General features: G+C 49.9%; 1 protein-coding gene across 4 annotated transcripts in view; it reads left to right on the top strand.

Moving 5' to 3' along the window:
* TEX26 (testis expressed 26) overlaps positions 1–14,894 on the top strand; it is a 29,632-nt gene that overhangs the window by 12,202 nt on the left and 2,536 nt on the right. For 3 of the 4 annotated variants that reach the window (XM_084761956.1, XM_084761957.1, XM_084761959.1), the window contains exons 4-6: positions 2,698–2,842; positions 7,292–7,468; positions 9,068–9,229. In XM_084761956.1, the coding sequence (XP_084618082.1) occupies positions 2,698–2,842; positions 7,292–7,468; positions 9,068–9,229 (484 nt within the window). Of the gene's footprint in view, positions 1–2,697; positions 2,843–7,291; positions 7,469–9,067; positions 9,230–12,629; positions 13,012–14,894 lie in introns of those variants that run through there. The other variant, XM_084761958.1, reaches the window with a different exon arrangement.

The following is a 14,894-nucleotide window of genomic DNA, read 5'->3' as shown; positions in this document are numbered from 1 at the left end:
ATAGACAGGAAATAGTCTTTATTTTAACACTAGGGTTTCTCTGTGTTGCCCGGGATGCTCTTGACTCACTCTGTAAACCAGGCTGCCCTCAAACTCAGAGATCACCTGCCTAAATAAATAAACAAATCTTAATATTAAAATCAATGAAAAATAATTTGCTTTATTTATTGTAAGTGCATATTTACGGTAAAATTTCTCTTTATCTGAAGTATTAGAAAAGACTTTAACTTTTTTTAAAAAAATGTATGTGTATATGTATTTTGTCTGTCTGTCTGTCTGTCTGTCTGTCTGTGCACCACAGTATATCTGGTGCCCATGGAGGCCAGAAGAGAGCACTAGATCCCCTGGAAACTGTAGTTACTGATGTTTCTGAGCTGCCATGTGGGTGCTGGGAACTGAACCCAGGCCCTCTAGAAGAGCAGCCAGTGCTCTTAACCACTGAGCCATCTGCCCTGCCCTGCCCTGCCCCCCCACCCCCGATTAAAACCTCAGGGAGTGCTACCATGAGACTCCTGAGTGCTCTCACGAAACAAGAGCTGGTGTGTCAAACTGTCCTTTGTACTCTCACCCGATGAGTATTAGCTCAAGACCGCAGACACTATTAATCCCTGAGTCTCAACAGCTGCTGTCATTACACAGAGAGAAGCGACACACCATGTTTGGGTAAGCCCAAACATTCCCTGATAGTCTATTCCGAGGGCCCTGTCTCCCTATGTCCCGGGGACAGACACCTGCTAGAGAGCACAACAGGTTTGCAGCCAACAAAATCTAGGCAGAGAACCAGCTGCCTCTTCAACACATACGTTATGTATGTGACTGCTTTCTGCAGTAGATAAATCCTAAAGGAACCAATAGGTACCTCAAGGCACCGGCACAGGGCTATTATGCAGGATGCCGATGTCATTCTGAAAAGCACTTTCCTAGGTAGAGGGGGAAGGGAGAGAGAGAGACGGGGTTTTCTTTGTAAGGCATGAGAAGCGAAGCAGGCTTCCTTTTGGTTGGTGGCGACCACCCAGCATAAAGGGAGAAGCTGAGGTTGCTAGACGGAAGTGAGACTAGTTGCAGTGTGCTGGCATTGGGCGCTGGTGGGAACACCGCTGAGTTCTCCCACCATAGCCAATCCCCTCCCCCATCGGCTGAGAGTGTGGGTGTGGCGCTTCTGGGGGGCCCTCCAGCAGGTGGTATCACAACACGGTCACCTTCAAGCCACTGCTATGAGCCTCTGGGCAGGGACACCTTAAGGAGAGAAGCCGACTTATTTGGCTTAGCCTTTAGGGGGTTCAGTCTGTGTCTGCCTGCTGCGGGCTGCGGGCTGCGTCTGAGTGGAGCGTCACTCAGGTTAGGCCCTACCCCTCAGTTAATCCTCTATGGAAAAGCCCCCATGGACACACAGGAAGACACATTAGTCTCCGGTGATTTAAAAAAATCCAGTTAGCCGGGTGCGGTGGCGCATGCCTGTCATCCCAGCACTCCGGAGGCAGAGGCAGGCGGAGCTCTGTGAGTTCGAGGCCAGCCTGGTCTACAAAGTGAGTCCAAGACAGCCAAGGCTACACAGAGAAACCCTGTCTAGAAAAACTGAACCAAATCAAACCAAATCCCCCCCCCCAAAAAAATCCAGTCAAGTTGACAAAGAAGGTCAGCTGTAACAGTCATGGGAGAGGACGGTGGGAGGAGGGATGGGGTGTCAATTACGCATGCGCAGTCTCAGGCTGTCTTTGGCGGTGAGAAGAAGAGAGTAACCCCCCCCCCCCCATCCTTCTCTGTTGAGCTGCTGCGGCTCTGTGAGGGAGGGGGCGTTTCCCTAAGACTCTCAAAGGGAAAACCAGACACTGTCTCTGCTCCTTACAAACACGTCACCAGAACCCAGAAGTATTGTGAGTTTTGCTATCACAAGAGCTCTGCTCTCCACATGCGAAGTTGGCGCCGAAAGTCAACAAGGCCCATCAGGGTTATCTGTGATAGTTCAACCTTCATCGCTAACTTGGGGGGATTTAGAACGGCACCAGACATCCTGCTCTGTGTGTCTTGGAGTTCGCAGAGGACGTTAGCTGAGGAGAGTGACACTCTATGAGTGGTGCCCTGTCCCTGTAACGAATAAAAAAGGGGGACGGGGAGGAAGTCAGCTGAGCTTGGGCATTTATCTGCCTCTCCTTCCCAACTAAGGATGCAGTGTGGGGCTGGAGAGATGGCTCAGAGGTTAAGGGTACTGTCTGTTCTTCTAAAGGTCCTGAGTTCAATTCCCAGCAACCACATGGTGGCTCACAACCATCTATAATATAATCTGACATACTCTTCTGGCCTGCAGGTGTACATGCAGGCAGAGCACTGTATACATAATAATAAATAAATAAATCTTTAAAAAGAAAAAAGGATGCAGTGTGACCAGGTAACTCCCAGCCTTGCCACTTCATATTGCCATAAGGTGAATTATAAGCCTCAAGCCATGTGCCTAAATAGACCCACGCTCCTTAAAGTGGCCTTTGTCAGGTGTTTTGTCATGCCAGGAAAAGTAGCGGAGTCAGCACTCGCGTTAGAGCTAGTAACTGCTTGCCAAGCTCTCTGCACAGGCAGCTGCAGTGTGCTCGCTGGCTATAAAGGGTGCGGAAGAACTCAGACACACAAACACTCCTGTGTGTTCTTGACTCCATGAGTACCGCCTGATTGGATTCCTACTAAAAACCATGCTTGCATTGACAGGAGTCCTTTCAATGGACACTCCCTAAGGGGACAGAAAGCTACCACTTCCCTTGGATGGTCTCTTCTTCCATGGAAAGAGTCCGGGAGGCGATAGCAAATCAGTTTGTTTCCCAAACCAAGAGGGACTTCGTGGATGTGGCTCAAGGTAGGTGTTCCCCCCTTTTCCTGGGCTAAACGGCATGGAGGTGGTCTTTACGGGAACTGGAAAGCTGGTGTGGGGCAGGAAAGTTTACCAACGAAACCAGTCAGTACTGGAAGGTAGACTCTGTAAGAAGTGTAAGTGGCGCCAGGCGTGGTGGCGCACGCCTTTAATCCCAGCACTTGGGAGGCAGAGGCAGGCGGATCGCTGTGAGTTTGAGGCCAGCCTGGTCTACAAAGGGAGTGCAGGACAGCCAAGGCTACACAGAGAAACCCTGTCTCAAAAAACCAAAAAGAAGAAGGAGAAGAAGAAGAGGAAGAAGAAGAAGAAGAAGGAGGAGGAGGAGGAGGAAAAGAAGGAGGAAGAAGAAGAAGAAGTGTAGGTGGCTGGAGCATCATTCAATGGTAGCGTTTGCAGACAGTGGGGGGTCCTGGGGTTGATCCCTGGCACTGCAAAGCAAACAAGCAAACCGATAACTGTATGTTGCTGTGAACATCTATTCCAACAGAGGGTAGAAGCCAGAAAGGAGTCCCATCAGCCACGAATGGTGGTGAATGTCTGAAGCCACGTCCTGGAAGTTAACACAAGAGAACTCAGACACGTGTGACGAGACCCTGTCTCAAAACGCAAAGCAAGGAGACACGGAGAGAGGAGGACCATGGGAGAGGGGAGGACCATGGGAGAGGGGAGGATCATGGGAGAGGGGAGGACCATGGGAGAGGGGAGGATCATGGGAGAGGGGAGGACCATGGGAGAGGGGAGGAGAGGAGGAGGAAGAAGGGAAGAGGAACAGGAAAGAGAAAACCAGACCTGTCTATCTTCCCAGTCCCGTGGGCAACGAGGAAGGAGTTAGCCAGGCAGAGCCATGCCCAGAGATGGGCTTTAGAAAGGCCCAGCTAGGACGGGAGGCTGATTTAAACGAGTGACCGTGTGTTGAAGAGAGTATTTGTGGAAGAAGAAAGCTAAGCACAAGACTGCTCGGAATCCAAGGGTGGGACTGGCAGGCAGGGCTGGGGTCTTCCTGGCTGCTGTGCAGAGGCTGTGGCAGCCTCCCTCCTTTCCAAAGGCACCATCTCATTGTTCATCTTATGAGGCCTGAGGACCCAGCTTCTTTGATTCAACTTGGCAGAGGAAAAACAAAAAAAAAAAACAAAAAAACAAAAAACAAAAAAACCTGTCTTGGGATTGGGCAAGCATTTGAGTCGCCATGTCAATCCGTCTGCATGATGGTTTGTATCTGAGTTTGTTGCAACAAAGTGACTTTTATATTAATTCTCTTTCTTAAAAAGAGGATGTGTATGTTTTCTACTGTCGCAGAATACTGGTGTCTGGGCATTGTTGACTATGAATATTCATTCACACAGCTCATGGGTTGAAAAGGCTTGGTCCCTAGCAAGTGGCACTATTTTGAGAGGTAACTGAAGTGCTCCTTGCGAATGGACTTTGAAGGGCAGATCTGATCGGGACCCTTGGCTTCCTCTCTGTTTCCTGGCTATCAGGGGTGAGAATCTTGGCTCCACAATGGAGCCAGCTGACCATAAACCAAGATCTCTGAAACTGTGACCCAACATAAGCCCTCTCTCCTGTTGTCAGGGACTGGGTCACAGCTAGGACGACGACCGACCAGCGCGCGGCGAGTAATTCATGAACAGTAGTTTGGTTCATGGTGTTGGAGGCCAGTCAGTGTCGTTGAAGAATCCAAGTTAGCTTAAGTTAGCTAAAGCTCGGCCATGTTACTTATATGCTTGCTGCTGAAAGTAGCCAAATAGGTCAAGTTAAGAAAAGTTGCCACAACTACACCTTAGCCGGAATCCATTAGCCTGAGATAGTGTAAGAGTCCAGGTGGCCTGAACTCAGCCACCTTAATGACAGCCTCATAAACTGACAGCAGAAACAAACAGAGCAAGTTAACATTGTCAGCCGAGCAAGAGCCCTCCACCCGCTGGCTCGGAATTTACTGCCTCTGCCTCACCCTGATCAGAATTTACTGGCCTCTGAGAAAAGGCCACATCCACATATCTTACCTCAAACATCTGCCAGAATCAACTGGCCCCCCAAGATCACCTTTGTTAGCCCAACAGTTAATAACTAACCACTGCTGCTGAGTTCTGCGTCTGTAAAGGGTATTTAAACCCTCAGCTTTTGCAGGACGGGGTCCCCAACTCTTGTGAGCTTGATGGACCCCGACGCATCGGCTCCATAAAATTCCTTTGCTTTTGCATGGACTCTGGACTCTCAAGTGCGCTTCCAGGAATAGACTCTGATGATCTGAGTCTAACGGTCGTCACCCACTCCCACCATCCCTTTCCCCCTGCAGTTCTTATGGCTTACTCTGCGCCATCCTTGCCTTCCTCACAACCCTGTGTTGGTGCAGGCTGCCTGTGTCTCACTCTATCCAGCTCTCTTCCTCGGTGTGTCAAAGGGGGGTTGATTGATGTCAGCTTGGCTTTAAAACCCTTTGGGGACTCCTGTTGCCCTCAGGTTGGAAGCTAGCCACCTTGTCAGAGAGACTTGCGTCATCTGACACTTGCCCCTCTCCATTGCTCTCCCCAGCAGCCCCTACAGATTACTCAACTGCCCATCCCACAGATTCACCAGGACCCTGCTGCCTCCTGCTGCCTGTCCATACTACACCCTTCTCCTGCCAGGACCCTGCTGCCTCCTGCTACCTGCCCTTACTACACCTTGCAAAGCTTTTCTTTTGGGCCAGGCTTGGTGGTACACACCTTTAATCTGAGCACTGGGGAGGCAGAGGCAGGTGGATTGCTGTGAGTTCGATGTCAGTCTGGTGTACACAGCGAGTCCAGGACTGCCAAGGCTACACAAAAACAAACAAACAAACAAAACAACAACAACAACAACAAAAGACCCAAACAAACAAAGCTTCTCTTTCGCTCTGCCATCCAAGTCTTAAGAGTAGGCTTTGTCCTTGAAAGCCTCTCTGACTCTCAACTCAGTGACTCTCACACGTGAGCATGAGTGTGTGTGTGTGTGTGTGTGTGTGTGTGTGTGTGTGTGTGTGCACCTGTGCATGCCTGCGTGCCCAAGTGCCCATATTTGCGTGCGTGTGTTTCCATCCTAACAGTGTTAACAGAATCTCTGGCAAAATGCTACTGTGTGCTTGTTTCTTTAATGGTTTTCGCTTCTGAGGCATCAAGACTGTGTCGTCGTGGGTCTGAGTGTTCACTGATGAGTTGAAACACTAAACCGTGGCTGTTTGCATGTGCAGGCTTGGTGACCTTGGCTTTGATGACTTGAACATCGAGTGAAGACAGTGCAGCCACCCCTGCCCCTTGCTGCAGTCTATGCGTTCCTGGTGCTGATGACTTTGAATGGTCCCCTACATTTACCTTTAGATCACGCCTTTCTGCAGAGTCTCAGTGAGTTTTGCTTATGAGACAGGGTCTCGACATGTAACCCAGGCTAGCTAGCCTGTAACTCACTGCGTAGACCAGGCTGCCCTCCCATGTGGCCAAGAATAATCTTTTCATGATGGTCCCACTGGGGTTCGAACCCAGGGCTGTACCATGGAATGCTCGAGGCATTTGTGTTCACTTTAATGGGCGCCAGCATCTTCCGGAGTGTGGAGGGGAGGTTAGCATGACCGACTGTGACCGACGTCACAGTTACCAATGCAAAAGAAACTTCTGGGAGTTTGAGTGTCAGGCTTTAAAGGGAATGAGAGCACCTGGTAAGGTTGCCTTTCCCCCACAACCTCCAATCTTAGAAAGGCCTGAAGGAGCCGAGCAACATGACAATCTCTACATATGGCTGAGGAAAACCTGGCCCACACTGTGGAGGATTTTAGTGGAAACAGTTTTGAAGAGATAATAATGTTACCATTCACTAAGGACAACCGTTGCCCCTCAGCCGCCTGTCAGGAAGGGGCAAGCTTGGACTGGCTCTTTCCCAGTGGTGAGATGACATCTACCATCTCCTCCAGGCCTGCCAAGTTAAGCAAATAAAAACAGCGGGCAGCCCAGCTAAATGTGAGCTGTGGTCTGTTGCCAACAACGAATGCTTATACATAGTCATGCTAAAAAAAAAAAAAAAGGATCTGCTGTCTGCTTGGCATTCCAATTTAATTGAGAATTCTGTTTCATATGGCAGCCTTGGCCATGGCCAAATTCTCTCCCTGCTGTGGTTTGCTTCCCAGAGATGACCCTGGCAGGGTCACCACTGGCTCCTGTGCCCAGCAGCTCCTGTGGACTCTCCTCACAGACATGAACATCTGGCCCATCAGAAACTATTCAGCTGGTGGGCATGTACTCCCATGTCTGAGCGGGAAGTAGCCTCCTCGTGGGCCACCCTTAGAGTACACTGACTACACCTGTAAATGCAGCAGGAGTCAGTTTTAGCGGTGTGCATTACAAGCTCCTGGCAAACAAGACGCAGTGGCAGGCCGCTCAGAAACAGCTCCCCAGGGGTAACCAGGGCCTTCCTTTCTCACCCCAGTGAAGAAGACCATGAAAACTTTGCCTAGAACCCTAGACTGGAAAGCCAGCCTTCCCCGGCGTCTGGACACTGAATTTCGACAGCATTACCAAATTCCAGCTAAGATTCCGGAGCTGCAAGACTTTAGTTTCAAGTACGGATGCTACTCAAGCCTGCCTGTGGCTTCCCAGGGTTTAGGTAAGCGAACTTGTGGGACTTATAACTGTACAGTGACCCACCATGGCTCTCGGCTGGACACTCCGGAGCCAGCTATGGCACTGACTTTTGAAAACAGTTTTATTGTGAACTGACAAGGAGGAGACGGGAGGCGGGGGGTCTGACTCTAATATCCATAACAAAGAGACTAAAGTGCCAGGGATGAGGGAAGTAGGGAGACTAAGTGTTATGGTTAATAAAAAGAAAATAAGATAAGATAATAAGATGCCAGGCAACAGATATTATATTATATGAGGTTTATTAAGTGAGTATGGGGGGGGGGGTAAGGGGGTAGGGGTAGAGAGAGAGAAAGGAAGGAAAGAGAGAAGCTAGAGAGAAAGAGGGTAGAGAGAGGGGTAAGAGCGGGCCACGTGGAGGGTTATCCTTTTCTGTGGCCCTCGGCAGGGTCACACCCCATGGCAGGTAAATATCACAGGTAGGCGGACTGACGCAGAATCATAACACTAAGACCCCCCCTTTAAAAAAAATGTGTATGGGTGTTTTACCTCCATGTGTGTCTGCATCACATATGTACCTGAGGAGGCCAGGAAAGGGCATCGGATCCCCTGGGACTGGAGTTGCAGGTGGTTGTGAGGTCCAGGTGGGTGCTGGGAATTGAACCTGGGTCCTCCAGAAGAGCAGCCAGTGTTCTAACCACTAAGCAACCTCTCCAGTCCCTGTACCTAGGACTTTCGGTCTGCTCTGGCATCTACTGTGCAGAACCAATTTCAGAACACGTGCTGCGATTGGGCATTTCCTACCTCTTGGCTCCTCTGGCCCACCTTGCCTGGCTCCTGATTGAAGACTCCGAGCCCGCTTCTCCATCTTGTTTTGTTGTTATTGTTGTTGTTTTTAAGAAACAGCAGTTGCTGCTATGACTTGATGTCACCCAAGCAGAAGGCCCTGGCAGCCAGGTTTGACAATGGCCATGCAGAATGTCCACTGCTGCAGCTCCCAACCTCAGGGCGAGGACACAGTGAATCCCACAAGGTGGCCAGACCCAGACGGGTGGGGCAGTGGTTGGAGTCAGGAGATGCCCTAAGGCGATAGAGATTAGATGTGTCAGCCATCCTGCCCCAGGCTTTGCCCTCACTCTATCTGAGTTGCCTGCCCCTGTGACTTCTGCTAGTCTGAATGGACCGCCCATGTTGCTGTACATATCACCCTTCTGCTAACACGCTCATCCGAAGGCTTTCTGGGCTACTGGAAAGGGACCTCTTCAGGTGCCCCTCTGAGGGTGCACAGAGATGTCCCGAAGGAAAACGAAATGTTTACAAAGTCCATTTATTATTAAGCAAATGGTAAACATGACACGCAGTATGTAAGGGCAGAACGTGTGAGGGGCTGTTTTTCTGAAAATGGTGACCACACTCAGCCTTCGGGCCACGTCTCCCATCCCTTCCACTTCCGGCATCGCCAGCCCCAGCAGCTTGGCAGGGCCCCTGGTGGTTGGTACTAGGCAGCGTCCGTCTGGTTAGGATGCTGAGTTAGGCTCTGTCAAGGCTGTGAGGGGTGTGTTCACTCAAGGTCGGACATTCTCGGCTTACTGACAGCCTGTGTGTCGCCCCTGTGTCACTGCAGTGCCATCCGTGCTGCATAGCTACATACAGAACCAGGAACGCACACAGAAGCCGACCACATACGAGAGTGACTACGGCAAGGCCTGCCTGGACTTCTTGAAGATCTTAAACTCATTCTCCCCCTCCCAAATCGACAAGTACCTGCAAAGTGTTTCCTACAAAGGTAAGAGGGCTCACGCCGCCACTTCAAGGCTTCACCTGTCGGGTCCCAGCCCGCCGGAAAAATCGAATCAGGGTTCACCTGAAAGAGGGAGTGGGGATTGAAAGTAGGATACAGAGACGCGAGAAATGACGAATCAAGTCAGGACATTTCTGATCAAGATTCACTTTATTGCTGATGAGCAGGAACATATATAGGGCAAGGTCAATAGGATCTGTTCTTATCTCACTCACCCTAGCCCCCGGGCAAGAATGCAATAGCCTAAATCGCTCCCTGTAGAACTTCCTAGTTCTCTGAGTAGTTCCTTGTAAGAACTTCCTAGATCCTCTGGGTGGTTCCAAGTTGAGACTTCTCTACTTCTTTCAAAGGTAAATAGTCCAAGGATGGCCTAGAACACAAGACCTTGTGGTGAGGTAAAGGTCAGCAACTCGAAGGTCACAGCATACAGGCTAAGCACAGGATTTCTGACATGGCAGAACTTGGCCTGGGTCCCCACATATTTGGCCCGGGTCCCCACATTCACCAGGATGGTGAATGCTTTTCTTAATATGCTGTTCCCATTTTAAATAGCTGGAATTGAATATAAGAACAAAGCAAGCAAACAAAATCCCAAAAGAGAAAAACTATTTAAAACACACACACACACACACACACACACACACACACACACACAGTGCCACACAAACCTCCATCCACTGAAAACTTACTTCCCTAAAAGGCACACCAGGGCTGGAGAGATGGCTCAGTGGTTAAGAGCGCCACCTGCTCTTCCAGAGGTCCTGAGTTCAATTCCCAGCAACCACATGGTGGCTCACAACCTTCTATAATGTAATTTGATACCCTCTTCTGCAGATAAAGCACTAATATACAATAAATAAAATAAATAAATCTTTTGCCGGGCGAGGTGGCACACGCCTTTAATCCTAGCACTCGGGAGGCAGAGGCAGGTGGATCGCTGTGAGTTCGAGGCCAGTCTGGTCTACAAAGTGAGTCCAGGATGGCCAAGGCTACGCAGAGAAACCCTGTCTCGAAAAACCAAAAAAAAAAAAAAAAATAATAATAATAATAATAAATAAATAAATAAAAATAAATAAAAATAAAAATAAAAGGCACACCAGGGACTCTATTTCTGTTCACACAGACCTGTGTCTTGGGTGGTTGAGCTGCGTGTGCAGGGTTGACTTTCCTTTCCTCCAGTTGGCTTTTGTACTTTGTTGTATTTATTTTCTTTATTCTTGATTTCCTGTTTGGCTGTACGTTTTTTTTTAGTGACAGGCTGTTTACACACAAGGATCCTCATATTTCACACCTCGAAAGAGCAGGTGCCATTACAGGACAGGGTAAAGCATGAAGGGCTTATCAGAAGCAGGCATGGAATGTCCTGTCCCCTGAGAAAATCAACAAGGGGACACAGGAGCACTGACGCGCTGTGCCCACTGGAAGACACGCTAACTCTAGGGGTAAAGTAGGGGAACCCTAAAAGAGCATCTAATATCTTCAGGTTCTTGAAGCTTCCTCCTGCATACAACACCAGGCATGCGGCACTGCGGCCACCGACTAGTTCCGGCTGCACATGGCTCCCGCGCTTCGGTGGCACTCTCCCACCGCGCCCTTCTCTGTGTCCCTTCCACCCCCAACCACTGCTGCTCCTCTGTCCTAGCCTTCAGTTCTCCCCTGGCTAAGAACTGACTCTAAAACTAACTCTCTTTCCTGCCACTGAGATCTCCTGCTCCAAACAAGACTGAAGCCTTACTGTGTGTACACAGTGTCAAAGTGGGCCGTCAACTCTTGGCATCTTTCTCTTTCACCTTCGTCCTTGGCTCCTCTTCTCTCCTCAGTGAGAAGCTTGATGATGTCTGGGTTGGTTGACCCACAAGCCCCCTAGGAGCCATTTGTCTTTGCTTCCCAGTGATGGGATCACAGGCACTTGAAACCCTGCCTGGCTTTTTGTTTGTTTATTCAATATTAGCGATGGGGGCAAACTCAGGTTGCTTGCAAAGTAAGTGGCTTTACCTACTTGGCCTTGCTCTATTCCTTTATGCACTTTTAAGGATGCAAAACACCTATACACATGCTCACGTGTGTACACACACACACACACACACACAGAGAAAGAAGAGGAGGAAACAAGTGCCTGGATGTTGGGTGTTGGAACTAGGCCCTGCAGCTGCTTTGCCTCCTGGAGAAGCAGAAGTGTGTTTTCTCCTTGAACAATCAACCCTCAGGGCCAGACTGTCTCTTAGGGGGAACTTCTGGAAACACTGCTGCTCACAGTCCCTCATGACACACCGGAAGCCGGAAGCCCACCAGCAAAACCAGGCTGCCTACCTGCTCTCTTCACCAGTTTCAGTGCAAAATGTATACAACCACCCTCTGCTTTTACAAGGGCTCGCTTGATCTCTGGGAGCCACAGAAGGAATAATTCTGTTTCCTGCAGAAAGTGCTGACCAGGGACCAGGGACTAGCCATACCAAGCGCAGCCATCACGCAGGCGAGACATCTGGTTTCTTACTCTCTGTACATGTGCAATGTGAGGCTTGGCCTGAGTCCCCAAGTGCGAGCTGAGGACTCCTCCGCTAAGTGCCATTAACTTGACATCTGTTCTCCCCAGGGAAAATGAACTTTCTGGGAAGCAAGATTTAGCTATTCTGTCAAGATTACGTTCCTCAGACTTCCCAGTAAACCAGCCAGGTACCTTCAGGACAAGTTAGGCTTTTAAAAAAAAATCTCCTTGGTTCCTGAGGGGAGCACTGGGGTCAAGTACCAGAAGGCCCATGGCTCAGAGCTTTGCTGCATCACAACGCCCTGGGTTGCTGGCTTAGCCACTCTGTCCCAACTCTGCTCCAATGGTCTCTCTCATCAGTGCGGCTGTGAGGGGCAAACTAGGAATTAGGAGGCCCCCCTGAAAGCTTTTATGCAGCCTGTCAGCTGTGAGGATGCTGGCAGCACTTTCACAGAGGGGGACTCCGCTGGCTTTCAGAACAAAGAGACCCGAGATGTCTCAGGCTCAGTTATTATCAGCTCAGCTTAAGTCATGTGATTGTCTTGGTAAGTAGTGAGCTTTTGCGGAATAGACCAGAACAGTGGTATTTTGATGGAAAGAGAAAGGGAGGGAGGGAGAGAGGGAGGGAGGGGAAGATAGAGCTGATAGATAGATAGATAGATAGATAGATAGATAGATAGATAGATAGGAAAGACAGGAAGAGGAGGGGAGGGGACAGGAGGGGACAGGAGGGGAGGGGAGAGACACTAGTCTACCCCTCCCCCAGCAACACCACAGTCAGGGTGAAGAAGATCAAAAGGCCAACGAAGGGAATGGTAGAAGCCGGGAACTGAAGCAGAGAGCAGCGGTAAGAGCAGGCCTCTGGGTCCCTGAGCCCCAGGTTACCTCTGTTTGGTACAGACATCTCTACTGTGAAGTCTGCAGCCTGGGAGCACCCACAGAAGCACTAGTGTCACCGCTACAGCAGCAGCATCCGAAGATTCGTGTGCACCATTATCCTGGGCTTGTGCATACGAGCTATATACAAAACAGAAGCAAGTTTGGTCTCCAAGAGACCGCGCCGCATAGGTGCCCATCTTCCCGAATCCAAGAAAGTCTGAAATAGGGAAACCCATGTTGTCTGTGTCTAACTGGAGAGGCTTGGGCTGGGTTCTCTAGTGGACAGTCTGTGTTCAGAACTCAGCTATTCCTTGACTTTGACTCAGACAACTCGGAAGCCGACAGCTCCCATATGCGCGCTATCTGCTGGTAAACTGTGTCACGCACCCACTCTCTTCCCACTTGTGTGATAAAATTATCTGAAGCGGTCTTTTCTGCATGTCTTTCAAAGCTATGGCTCCCTCCCTATTTTCCCCACCAACTTGAAGTTCACAAGGCATCTCTCCCAAGCCTGGAGGTCAGAAGTCAGAATGCGTGGGTTGGGGCTGGAGAGGTGGCCCAGCGATGAGCACTGGCTGCAATCCAGAGGGTCCAGGCTAAGTTCCCAGCACCCATCGGGCGGCCTATAACCATCTGTAACTCTAGTTCCGGGGGGATCTGGCCCCCCTATTGTGACTCCTATGTGTATTGCATGTACATGGTGCGCAGACGTCCATGCCTGCAGGACACAAACATAAAATACATTTTTAAAGAATGCATGCATTCACTCAGCAAACTCCAGTGTTTACATGCTCATCAGGACAAGCTACTACAAAGATGAATAACCAAATCCATCCTATGGGGGGGGGGGGCCTCACTATCCAGTGTGGGAGACGTAAATATAATGACATCTTCCAGTATTCAGGAAGTCTTCCATTCTAGGGAAAGCCTTAGGTCCAGGGCGTCATGAGAGATGCGTTCTCAGAGACAGGTCAACTCAGTCCTCATATCAAGAAGTAGCTGGGCTGCTCCAGCAGAGAGGACCACATAAAGTCCCGGGGACATGAATCGGAACAACAAGGACAGGAGAATATTTGCATAAAAGGGGATTTATTAGATTGTCACATACAGTAGGGTCGCACGGTCCAACAGTGGCCATCTGGAGGTAGAGGATAGGTGCCAGGTGTTCCTCGCTCCCGATCAAGAGCCACATTAAGCCTGGACAATCTCTGGCGAGTCTTGGATTCCATGCTCGGAGGCCAAGGACGTCAGCACAGGGTGGCTGCAGCACAGGCAGACATGCCGGCTCAGGAAGGAGCATCTGCCGGGCACCTGCTGGCTGCTTCCTCTCCAGATGCCTCTCATGGAAGTCATCCTTTGGAAGGCACCGCCCCACACTGAGGGCAACCAGCCTGCTCACCTTTCCATCAGCCGATTGGTGCTGGAAGCCTCCCCCAACAAACACACAGCTGTGCTCCACTAGTCCAGCCAGGCTGTCAGTCAAGATCAGGCACCATAAACAAACAGAACAAAGTGGAGCCTTCTGAGCAGCTCGACAGACACTGTTTGATGGACACTGGGTCATCTTGGTTTGGCTGATCTGTGCCTAGCTTGAGTTACCCTCTATGCACGTCTTCATTCTGAGGGGGGGGGGCATTTGTTGTTTCTCTAAGAGGAACAGATGGGTGACAGCAGTTGGTGGTGTCCCACATGTGGGGGGCTATCAAATAGCGGGACCACTCTTGGGGAAAGCTCTGATGGCATTTTACAGGGTTAAACAGACGCCTACATCGTGACTTAGAAAGTCCACGGCTGGATATTGGCCGGAGGGAAAGGAAGGCGTAAAGTCACAAGACGGCCTGTGTGAAAATAATCTTATTCTTAATATCTCAGACTTGGAAATAGCTCATCAACAGGAAAATTGATGAAGTGTGATATTTTAACAGCTTGTCAGTAAAAGGGAGCGCATTGCTGGTATATAAAACAGAGTGTACAAACTCGAGAGATGCTGAGCCATGAGAGCCAAATCCAAACACTCAGGATGAGCTTCTGTGTGAGTCCTTCATTTGAAGGGTCACAGCAGGCAAATCTCAACCTATGGGGAAAGAAATGAGAGCAGAGGTGGTATTAAGATCAGCAGGCTTGACGGGGAAGCATGGAGAAGGACTTCCTGGGTGAGTAAACTCTGTCTCTGTGGGTGTGGCTCACCGCTGTACAAGTCAACCGACAGATGTTGCATGTAGGGTCAATGTATTTTGTCCTATGGGAGGCACTTCTGAGTTTAAAGGTCGTGGGATCAAGGAAGGT

This window comes from Acomys minous (assembly GCF_964271855.1).
Source record: "Acomys minous genome assembly, chromosome: 16".
NCBI lineage: Eukaryota > Metazoa > Chordata > Mammalia > Rodentia > Muridae > Acomys > Acomys minous.
The sequence above is the reverse complement of the archived record's forward strand: the minus strand, read 5'-3'. Positions and strand labels throughout refer to the sequence as shown.